Below are 12,133 nucleotides of genomic sequence, written 5' to 3'. Positions count from 1 at the left end.
AGAGAGAAAGGAAAGACGACTTTGTACTAAACATTTAATAGCTAAACATGAATTATATTTCATTTTATGAAACATCAGTTTTCTAGATTTCACTATTTGGAAAGACTAATTAGTTCAACGAATAGACAATAGGATTACCTGTTAGTAATCCACTCCCACATCTCCGAAAGCACCTTGCAGGGTAGCTGCTCTTGTTCTTCATGCACACATTCCAAGAGACATATAGCGTAAAGCTTACCATCATAATAATTTATCAATACAATGTCTTTAGTTTCTTCTTGAAATTAATATCTTCAGTCGCCCCGATATCCAGCAGGGGCTTATCATACAGCCTTTTGGCTTAAAATCAAAATTCAACTGCATCTTGGCTTAGATAACTTGAAACCATCTGTAGCTAGTCTTGCGATGAGCCAGTCTACTGGTTGTGTTTATGCGCTCTGGGTTTCTAACATGCTTCGAAGATATGGTGTGACTGCTGGACGAGTCAAAACAGACACTAAACACCACCAGGTAGCCAGTGTAACTCAGATAATTGAATCTTCGTTGTTGTTAATGGACAAACAAAATTAAAGTGTCCTCTGGAGAGAGCTTGAACTTTACCTCTTGTCTCTTCAATACAGTACAAATAACTTACCAATCATGTAAATACAGAATGGCCCTAACACACTTCACTGGAGTATTCCTCTTCGTAATGTTTCAGGTGAATAAGAATTTCCAGTCTTTTAAAAGTTATTTTTTTCTCACACAAGTAGTCTCCATCTATAAACGCTTATTCAAGATAAAATGGAACCTCTACCAAATAAAAAGAGCACACATATGTTCTCAACCACTTAATACCCGGAAGTGATATGCTACTATAGTGAGCCATGAGAGGCCAGGATGTGCCACGTCATCAGCTTTCATGATGAAATTTGGGTTGCGTAGAACCATTCAGACAGACAGAGGTAGTATCTTTCTGTTAAACATTTTCGTAGGAACAACTTCGTACCCTCAGTCTGTTGTCCATATTCTCAGGGCACTCTGGAGATTCCACGCACGCAACAATAAAATGTGGACTACGCGCATATTGCAAAGACCAGAACACCCAAATTTTTCTTCTGTCTTCTTTATTATATTTTACCTTTATATAGCCTACCAATCTATTTAATAAATCTTACTAACATATTATACAATACTAACTTTACGATAAAACAAGTTGCATCCTTATCGTAAGTTGAGAGGACAATGAAACAAATATTAGTTAACATAACTTCATTTTCTATGTATTACATCACAGTAATAAATATATTATAATTCATGTGAACGAATCTCTAATAAAAAAACATTAAGAGTAGAAAACTGCTCAATTGCACAGATGTGTGTGTGTTTTGATCTAATCTCTATAAACAAAAAGGATCACTACTTATATACATTATGGTACACAACCCTCCAAAGAGATGTCTCTACCACTGTTGCCAAAGATTATTTGTTAGTGGCAAATGTTCCAACATTATTCACACGTCACAACACTCGCATAAAAGTACTATCTCAATGCCATTTCCGGTTCTTCAAAACGTCCTTACTACTTAAGTGATGTACTCAACCCCAACTTCTAGTTTGAATTTTGCTGTTTTCCAGTTGTCGATGTCGGGGAGGGTCATCCTGTGATGGCGTTCTTTCACATCCAACAACAGAAGTGTCATTGGTTACCAAAATTCACCGTTCAACAAATGAAAACTTCATTGTTCTGTTGCTTTCTAAGGCACCGCATTCTCTCTTCTACTTCTTTGAAAGAGGAGTCTAGACAGGTAACAAGACTGATCATGAATATGGGATTACCGTATTTCCAAATTTCAGACTTACAAACAGCGTCAGATGCTGACTCACAGGTTACTTCAGGAAGCATTTTATATGGAGTCGGTGACATGATAATGAATACAGAGTAGGAAAGATATAAATACAATTGATTTACAAATATGAAACAAAAACAACTCTGTTTAATTTCTTTCTCCAAAATACAGATGAAAACAAAACTTACTCAGATGTGTTGTTCCAGAGTTACATGGTAAGTACTGAACGAGTATATAGGAACTCTGTACAGCTCTGCTGGTAAGGAATAAAATATGTTGAAAAGCTATTTAAACTGGGAATAGTTTTTTACAAGTTGTTGTACTACAAAGCATATTATAGTATATGATGATAATATGTACAATATACTGAAATCTATGAGGAGGAACACAGGGGAAACTATTAATAATGAATGGCATAATGGTTATGAAACCAGTAAATGATTCATGGTTGTGTGAATATATTGTGTGTGTATGTATGTGTGTGTGTATGTATGTATATGTGTATATATATATATATATATATATATATATATATATATATATATATATATACAGTATATACAGTATATATGTATTAGTATATTTATGAGACTGAAAACAACTGATTGCTACAGAGGTCTTTCATATTAAAAGAACCAACATTTCTGATAGCCTCTGTACATAATTTATACAGGCAATAATTTCAGTTGGGAAATTTTTCACAGTATATGACAAGTACAATTAAAAATCTACTACTACACTGACAAAACTGTAATGAAATATATACATGCACTCATAACTAATTTAAAGTGTTTGTGCGTATGTTGAACGTGTATATGTGTGTATAAAGCCATCATAAAAGACAAATCACAATTATTGAATTAGTGAGCATTCTTTTATGATAAACAGAAGAAAAACGTGAAATGTGTGGTCATGTATTTAATAAATAAACAAAGCGAAGCATAAGGGCTATGCAAAGCAGTACATAAGAAAATAAACTATGATATTTGTCTTATGACATGTTTGAACATTGCAAAAGATTTATGGTGACTAATGATATGAAATGATAAATGTAGGAGTTTTAATTACATGCCAAGTAAAAAATGGAACAACTTGCAAATAACAAACCGTTCGGGTCCTCAGCTATTTGTTAGTATTGACAATTCTCCTTGATGATTTAGTTGCTAAAAGGACATTATTTGTCAGTCTGTATCAGTATTAGCAGTCTAGATCTACGCTACGTTTTGGCAGAAGTCTGATTCAGTAGACCTATGGAAACCTGCTATTGAGATTCGATCAACACGTTCGTCAAGTTTAAGATGATAAGTGAAGTTAGAAAGAGGCTGAGCATAAATATAACAAAAGAATATGTGCAAAAACCATTCACGAAAATAAACTGTCAACAGTTGTTTAAGTCAGTCCAGCTGACGAGAAATTATTTCATTAAATCGTTTTTAAATAAGAGTAATAAAAGTAACAGAGAAGACTTGAATCAGTCCTCTCAAGCTCCGTAAATATTACAAATAACAGAGAAGTAAAATACACCAAACAGAAGGATCATCCATTAATACGTTTCCATAAGTCCACAAAATAGATTTTGTGTTATTTCTGAGTCTCGGTGTTAGGGGAAACCACTTTCTTATTTCCCATATTTTCAGTCAATGTAAAAATGAAAAGTTATATGTCTGGGGGTGACTATTTTTGGGAATTGGGGGAGGGGGTCGGTCAGGGGGTCCACAGGTCGTGGTCAGGTCATCCGGTTCATAATAAATGTCGCTGCCTTCCTGTTGGGAAGAGGGAAGAGAAGAGAAAAGCTGCATTAGTCGTGAGCCAGAACAATTATCAGAAAAAAAAGAGAAAAAATCAAAATCAATTAAAAGTGTTTCTTGACGGTTAGTCTGCTGTAGAATGACAGCCATTCTTCGAGTTTCGAGTTTGTTGCTGTTTCATATAGACTGTGTAGTTAGTTAAATGCCATGATGCTATGATGACCATTTCATCACTAGTCATTAACAGTAATATTCACTCAAGATGATCTTGTAGAAAGATGGCTGATTACAGCAAACTTCTCGTCATGAAACTTTGGTTGTCCATATAAACATATCACCACATAAATGTTATAAAAGTGACATATATACATTTCGATACACATAAAATTGTATAAAGAATATTGGAGCCCATATGGATCTAGGGCTTCTGGAAGTTAAGATCAATGAAAGAAAATGAAAAGGTGTACTGCATCTCTTCTAAATAATTTACATATTCCCAGAAACTTTTCTTTTAAGAACCTATGGAAAAAACTGCTTCTTCAAAAATGCAATTATCACTCAGCATTAATACTTCAAAAGAGCAGAGAAAACGTGTCTACTGATCAGAGCAAATTGCAGATTGTAATAAATCTTGAAGAATGAGTAAAGAGGGATTAAAAAAACAAGAAATATATCCTTTCAAGTAATTTTGAAAATTGAAAGTTTCCTTGCAGACGTTGGCCTTCATGTGAAACGGGTTTTTGAATTGATGTTCATAGAATCTTTATAGTAAAAAAGTGCCATTTAATATTGATATAATAAAGAACCACAGTCAACTTGAACTAATTTAAACATCGATAAAAAGAGCCCATTTATGTACAACTACAATTAGCTGAAATATAGAACACTGACATTTTGATGCAAAAAAAAAAATCGCACTGGTTTTATCTCTCTAATCACCTGAGGTAGTTAATACGTACAATACAGCCAAACCATCAAGAGAATCCCCAAGAGACATTATTTACACCAACACGTATGTACACAATGTCTTTTAATACAGGTGAAATTGTGCAGGTACAGACTGGAGAATGTAAATTAATTAAATCTAAATGACAGCTGTGCTCTCTGATGGGAAGAGGTCATGTGAAAATCATTTAATAAGTTTTTAATAAAAATGAGACAAGTAAGAGAACGGAACCATATTACAGTAGTATTCATTATGCTTTCAATGTTAATTTATCAGGCGTAACAATGAATTTGAAGAAATTTAAATGTTACTGAACATATAAATAAAAAATTTTAGTATAAAAAAAGAATTATAAAGCAATTCTTTACTTTTCTTCTTTTAATATTAACATTTTTGTTTTTATTGGATTTACTTCAAAAAGTCATAATACTGTACTGACTCTAGTTACTCAGATAATAAAGTGATATTTACTACACAAATGATCAGTATTCCTTTTACTTATCTAAATAAGCTGTCGTGAAATATACATCCATAGGCACTAGCGAAGGAGCTCAGTAAAAAAAAGGGATAGTCATCCAAAATTTCCTGATAGATAATATGAAGATCTCGAATGAACAGAGGCTCAAGAGGGTTATACTTAGAATTAACAATAAGGTGAGATTCGAGTGTACAAATGCCGATTCCAGCACGAAATTTTCCTTCTTAAGGAAAGATGATAATTGAAATGATAAAGGAAAGTGAACACAAGGGATCAATTGTATAGCGAAAGAAGAACGAACTGTTAAAAAGGACCTTCCATTTTCACAGGACAGACCATGAAGCAACTGGTAAACTGGGTGGTGGACCACAACAGGGGTAAAGGAATAAAAATCTGTTACCCATCAACACATCTTCAACAACCAGTATTTGGGGGATAATGTTTCTGAAAATCTGAAAAATTTTCAATCCTCATCATGGAATTATAATTTCCCTTCCGTAACTACTTCACTCAAGAGTAAAATACTGCATTATCATTTCCTATCTAAATGCACTAAAAACTGGACTGACCTAGTTTTTGATAAAACACTGAACTCCAGCCACTCTACAACTCCCTGTGACGTCTGTCACTTCATCGATCTGATTGCAACACTATTTTTAAAATAAAAAGAAATCTACGACGTATATCTTTAATAATGGTACTAACAAATCAGCTGTCCTGGAGAGCATGGTATCAACAACTAACAATGTATTGAAATTGGGACACTATTGCTTTTAACACTGTTCTCCTAGATCAAACCATTACCTGACTAACTCCATCAGAAGTATAGAAATTGTATGCCTTCATATTGCATTGTACTTTAAGCTGCATAGAAAGATTTCCTTCTTTCATGAACAGCACCATTCGAAATATACGGCAACTTCCGTCAAACCGCCATATAGCCTACTTCAGTGATTTCTACCTCAAAGAAATTGAGCACCTTTGTGTCCCATCGACTAACTAGAGTTGGCACCCTAGAACAACAAAGAGTTATAACTTCTTGCAATACGTGAATGTTGGCCCGCTAAGGTACCCACCGCCAAAGACCCTCTTGATTTGGGTCGTGGTAGTTGGTAAGGGCGATCCATCTCCTCTTCTGAACTCTCTATCATGCCCATGGAATTACCTCCAACGACAGACGAACCAACGCCTTTGGCGACGACACTGGCTCCCCCCATGGGACCAATGGTGGCGGCAATTCCCATGCTGTCATGTAATGGGACGGGAGTTCTAGCTCCAAGGGTAGGAGCTCTTGACACGCCTCCTGTGCCTATTCCACTTTGAGCTGAAATTGAGAGAAGTCTTTTCAAAGTTAGAAGAGCTACACAAGAAGCAGAGTAACAATTTTATCACCTATTATTTATTTATTTTGTGTATAATTTTTTCATGAAGGCCTCCTTTTCCTTTTGCAATTAACTGAAGTTCAACTTTTCTCCAAGTGATATCACACTATAAAGTTAACTAAAGAGTTCCAGATATGAATGAATTCTGTAACACAACTTCACAAAGAAATAAGTCCAACGGTTTGATTTAGGAAAAACAAAGTAGAGTTCAACAGGTAATGGCACTCACACATGGCTGTAAAAGATGCAGGACCAAATTGGCCATACGTTGACTGAGCTCCAAATGCCTGATGTTGCTTCTGATAAAGTTGCTGCTGTTGCTGGTGCTGGAGAGTAGCTAAATGGTTCACTGGATTCAGGTGCTGCAAACCAAACTGTTCGTGGCTAAACTGACCTGTGGCTGTAGAACCTAAGGTTCCAAGCGAAGCATAGCCAGATGATGATCCCGCCATCTTTGATTTTTGAGAAATGAGAATTCTTAAAACTTTTAAGCACTGATCATGATTAAAGGAAAATCCTAATCAATAGATTAACAGATACTCTACACCCAATATGCACTGAAGGTTGTGACAAAAATGACCTTATAACAGTTACTTATTTCCTAAAACATATCTGAAGGTGTTTACAGAAAAAAATTGTTTTAAAAAGGCAGAAGTACCTTAGATACAGAATTTACTTTCAACAAAATGAAACATATACATAAAGCCCTCGGTCTCTTAAATCAATCAGTAACCACCCAACCACAATCCTGACTGAACCTAAAATGCTTATCTGCACGTTTATTTACTTTATATCCGTCAGCATTGTGTGTTCAACACTTGTGTTTTTCTTACCTGTCTCTGGCCTTTATACAACGGTGTGGGGGTTGCTGCAGCAACTGAAGGAGGGGCAGTAGGCCCACCTAATGTCCCAGGTTGCTAGTACAAAATAAAGAACATCTTAGTAAATAACTTTCGCTTGACTTGTAAGGTGAGGATAACTTTTACAAAAGTTTCTCTTCCTTACAGTTTCTAGATGCAGTCTTTCATATATTTCTATTCTTTAACAACATCAACTTATTTTCCTCAAATCTAAAATGGAAATACAGTTTAAAAATTAGCAATTACAACAACAAATTGATTGAAATACTACATTTTAATATTCACAGTGTTGCAAAGAAGTATCACAAAAGGCATTCACTCTGAGATTTCATGTAATTGTTTGAAAGGGATGCACACACTAATTACACGAAGGTAATACATCAATTTCTATATTATATAAAATGGCCCAGCATTTCTTTCTGGTGTGTATTCACCACTGTCTGTAAAAGCACATCACTAATGTTTTCTGTAAGTTAAATAAACAGTCATGCATGCTGTATTTTGTCTAAAACAGTGGACATGATTGTGCAAAAAAAGATAGCAATATCAGATGACTATTGCAGGTCTATAATTTATTACGGGAATGCACATGTGACACATTAGGGATTTCATTATAAATATGACTGAACCACACACAGAAATTCCACACTATAATAGCATATCTAGGTTAATCTAGTGTTAACTTTGCAAGTGTAGTAGTGAGTCGGTGCCAAGTATGTCTACTGTCAGGTGCTAGCAAGCCTATCGTCTAATTTTCAGTTGCTTAGTCATTGTTGCTTTCTATGCAGTTCTATAAGAAAAAAAGAAAAATGAAGAACAAAAAAGAGGATGAAACAGCAAGTGAAAGCATATCACAGTAGCCATGCAAGGTGAGCTTATCCTGCTATGCCAAAAACTCAAGGTGACTGAGGGAAAAGAAGTGCCAACTAACAGATGCCGAGAGATGAGCATGAAGAGCCATGAGCTGTTGGAAGTTTAAGGTCGGGTGTGAGGTCATCATGTACGAGGGAATTCTGTTCTTTGATTTGCCCTGCGTCTTTCGTCCAAAGATGCCCCGAAGTCTGTTCAAGATGCCCCTGCCTCCCCGCCTCCCGAGGGTAGAATTAGAGAGGACTCGGGTCACTCGGTTATAGACCGAGTAAGGGTTGGAGGAGGCAGCCGCTGAGGTCAAGTACTCGTTACTGTTAGCAGAGTACACAGCACTGGCTCCCATGTCTTGTCCTTGTTGCTGTCGGATCAGAGTCAGCGGAAAATACAAAAGAAATTATATTAAGGCGAGAGATACTCTGAATGAAAATAATACCTCCAATATCAATGAAATTGCAATTGCAGACTCTGCTAAAATTAAAAAGTACATGTTATTCGATGCCAGAGACAAAAGCTTCACTATTTATAGTGATCTACCATGAAATTATAATTCCTGAAACCATAACACTGGTCTCTTCTCCATGGCAAGTATCTACGGGCATAGGGTAGACTGATCAAACGAATGTTGATAAATCATTCATCATGGTTCTAAGTAACCAATCAAATTATTTTTCTGCTTACATTTGCTGAAGAGGTGTTACTTTACCATTATTTGTTAAAAATTACTTGTTCTTATTGAAAATTTAGTCATTTGACGGAATAATTGTGTTTTCTGTATACTCCTTTTACTTATCAAATAAAATCTAAGATTCACGAAATTCTTTAAGACCACAGACAAAATAAGATTACACTCTCTTATTGAATTTCAAGAAAAAGTAACGACGTCTAAAACTTTTTATTTATACAATACTTTGAATGCATGATAACAATTCCAGATAATGAAATCTTGTTGCCAGTCAAAAGTACTTTTTCGTGCACAATCAGGCACAATTATGCGCAACTGACACTTGCACAGGAATCCAATTTGGACATTCACAATTTACTACTTGCAAAAATGTAGCAAGTTTTAATTAAAACTTTCTTGTGTCCATCTTTATTTTTGTTGTGCACCAAAAAGGCTGTTAACTACTTCTTACTCAACATAGTTCCAAATTCCTAGTCGTGAAATCTACTTCATACACAGACCATAATCGAAAACCAAAAATTTACTGTGAAAAGGTTACATTCCCATAATCTAAACTACAATTACTTGCAATGAATCAAAAGCTTACCGTGTATATGTTTTGACTGCCGATGCTCTCTGCAATTTGTGCCCATCGCATACGGTCCTCTAAAGAAACTCCGTATTGATTCGGCGGTAGAGTGCCACCCTTGTGTTGAATGTTGACAGAATAGCCTCCCAAGGTCGCCCCTGCAGCAGCTGCCCCTCGAGCTAACACCTCTGTCTTTCGATCTTGAGCCTTCCATCTTCGACTGTTGCATAAAGTAAAAACCGAAGTTTGGTGTCTCATTCTCTAAAATCTATTAACTCTCATTACATTTGCTAAAATCTGGCTTACTGCCATCAAAACTGTGACCCAGACTATGACCATGATCTATTTCCCTTCAAAGTTATACTCAGCACAGCAGTTATTTTATCATTATTGTTACATTATTTAGAAAATGAACCCTATTCATATGAAACAAGCCCAGAGGGGAACACTGACTTGAAATTCATGCTTCCAAAGAATATGACGGTCATTTGAAAGCAGTAACAAAAGTCAAAAGTAAATACAGACAAAAGAGATTAGTCATAAGAAAAAAATAAATTAGCAAATTGCTAAATATATAGATAAAATGTAAGTAAATTATAAAATACAAGGAAAATTGCTTTAGCGTAATAGATAATATGCAATAACAATGTCAAATTGTTAACCGCCGAACGTACTATTTTATGATGCCTTTAATGTCCCAAAAATCCTCATAATTTATGAATGTGAGATGGTGTCTGCGTTAGTTTCATCAGACGAATGTTTGGACGGAGTTTCAACAAAATCCGTTCTCCGTTTTCGAGATATTTTCTCACATTTGAATGCACCAACTCATCCCTGCGACGTTTAATATACCCACTTTTTTTTTTTATTCTGAACAATATAGAATACGAAACTTTTATGTATGTATTTATTAGCATGAGAGTCCCAATTACACTGCTGAAAGGAGACCAGAAGCAAAGTAAATACATTTTGCATGCACGCACCGTGTCACTGCTCACTGACAGAACACTATGAATGGAAGTTTGTTAAAAAAAAAAAATAAGGTGATTGGTGACTGTTGTATCCTAATGAAGTACCCATTTTACTTCTTAAAGATACTGAAAGTTTGATACATATTTTAAATATCAGCTATACTCTATTATTTTTTATACTGTATACACATTATATATATATACAGTATATACTATACATATATATATAACAGTATATACTATACATATATGAACTATCTTTATTTAATACGAATATTTTTTTATTCTGTGCACAGAAAATCTAAATTACAAGCCGCATCTTTATGGAAATTAAAGCGTACCCATAAGCAAACTTTCTTAATTGACCCCATACGAAATGGATTTGCATTCAATATGACAACAAAGACAAACTTCAGGTCTCCCCTGCTCACAGTATATAATTCAGAAATTATGATCAACAAGGGGACCCGACCTCAGATTTGAATACAGTACTGTTTTCCTCCTATACCAAGCAAACACATACCTTTGCAGGGAAAGAAATAAGATTAGAATATACTTAATAGTTACCAAACGTGTCTTGTATATAAATTCCGCATCCAAAATCATCTCCCTTACCTCCACATGCACAGGAAGATGAGCGTTAGGATGATGATAACCACAGCTGCTACAGATGCTCCCACAGCTACACCCAGTACCTCGCCGTCGATTTCGCATCTGGTTCCATAGTAGGACCCAATGCACCTGTTGAAAACAATATAGTTTTATTCACTTTGCCCCCTGTGTTTACTGATGAGGAAGAAATACCCTGCGCTTAGTCGACGCTTCTGTTTGTAAAGGGGAATATGTTTGCAAAAAAAAAAAAAAAAACTGCATGCAGATAAGGAGGAATATTCTTCTGCAACTCATGCACATGTTGCTAGGCGATATTATTTATAAGAAAGTGCTTTGCCGTTACTGTGGGTACAACTACCTATAAATGAAAAAGTAATCGTATGAACGTACAAATTCAAAATAAATTGCAAGAGTGGACGGTGGGTAAAAACAGTATTGCTCACTGATAAAATGTCTGATGAATCAGCACATCAAATTTATATACCAATGGAATGTTTCCTTATCAAAAACTCGTGAGAAGCCTTTGATGGAAATACAGGTGTACGTAAATACCTGTATATGCAAGTAACTTCGGTGTATCCACTAATAATTTTCTCATATCCTAATGCAATCTTGCAAGTATCTGTTTTACAAACTACAAAATGAATTCAATAATTAATTTCTATATTCATTCTATCGAAATTCTAGTAAGTTACCGAAAAAATTTAGATTCAGTATTGATCCTTTATGACATTCTATATATTCAAATTGCTTCACTAACATGAGAACTAGAGAAATAATACTAGTTGAATTAGATTCTCTCAGCGATTAAAGAAACATCAACTTAGCCAGAGATACTTACTCGCACACTTTCTGACCAGCCTCAATGCGACAGTCGCCCCTTTTGTTGCAATAATCCGCAGAACAAGACTCGCATTTCCTTCCCACCTGTTCTGGGTCGTCAGAATATCTAAAAAAAGAGGAAACCTTGTAATTTTCTACTATGTAAATTCATCTTTAAAAATCTATACAGTATGATAATAATAATAATAATAATAATAATAATAATAATAATAATAATAATAATAATAATAATAATAGCAGTGGGAATTACAGTGGTATCTAATGCTTTAAAAGGAATCCTTACCATGTACTCATAGACAGAATTTAGAAATGTGGTACGCTTTCCTCCAACGTCATCATCAATA

General features: G+C 35.1%; 1 protein-coding gene across 2 annotated transcripts in view; it reads right to left on the bottom strand.

Moving 5' to 3' along the window:
• Positions 1–1,242: 1,242 nt before the first annotated feature.
• Positions 1,243–12,133, bottom strand: part of LOC136834558 (uncharacterized) — a 99,764-nt gene continuing 88,873 nt past the window's right edge. The window contains exons 9-16 of one of the 2 annotated variants that reach the window (XM_067097139.1): positions 11,788–11,895; positions 10,950–11,075; positions 9,382–9,583; positions 8,175–8,471; positions 7,217–7,300; positions 6,613–6,835; positions 6,078–6,325; positions 1,243–3,592 (exon numbers count right to left, since the gene is read on the bottom strand). In XM_067097139.1, the coding sequence (XP_066953240.1) occupies positions 3,467–3,592; positions 6,078–6,325; positions 6,613–6,835; positions 7,217–7,300; positions 8,175–8,471; positions 9,382–9,583; positions 10,950–11,075; positions 11,788–11,895 (1,414 nt within the window). In that variant the 3' untranslated portion in view covers positions 1,243–3,466. The remainder of the gene's footprint in view (positions 3,593–6,077; positions 6,326–6,612; positions 6,836–7,216; positions 7,301–8,174; positions 8,472–9,381; positions 9,584–10,949; positions 11,076–11,787; positions 11,896–12,133) is intronic. The other variant, XM_067097146.1, reaches the window with a different exon arrangement.

The sequence above is a fragment of the Macrobrachium rosenbergii genome, chromosome 4 (genome assembly GCF_040412425.1).
Source record: "Macrobrachium rosenbergii isolate ZJJX-2024 chromosome 4, ASM4041242v1, whole genome shotgun sequence".
In the NCBI taxonomy this organism is placed as follows: Eukaryota; Metazoa; Arthropoda; class Malacostraca; order Decapoda; family Palaemonidae; genus Macrobrachium; species Macrobrachium rosenbergii.
Note: the sequence above shows the minus strand (reverse complement) of the source record. Positions and strands in the feature narration are given on the sequence as shown.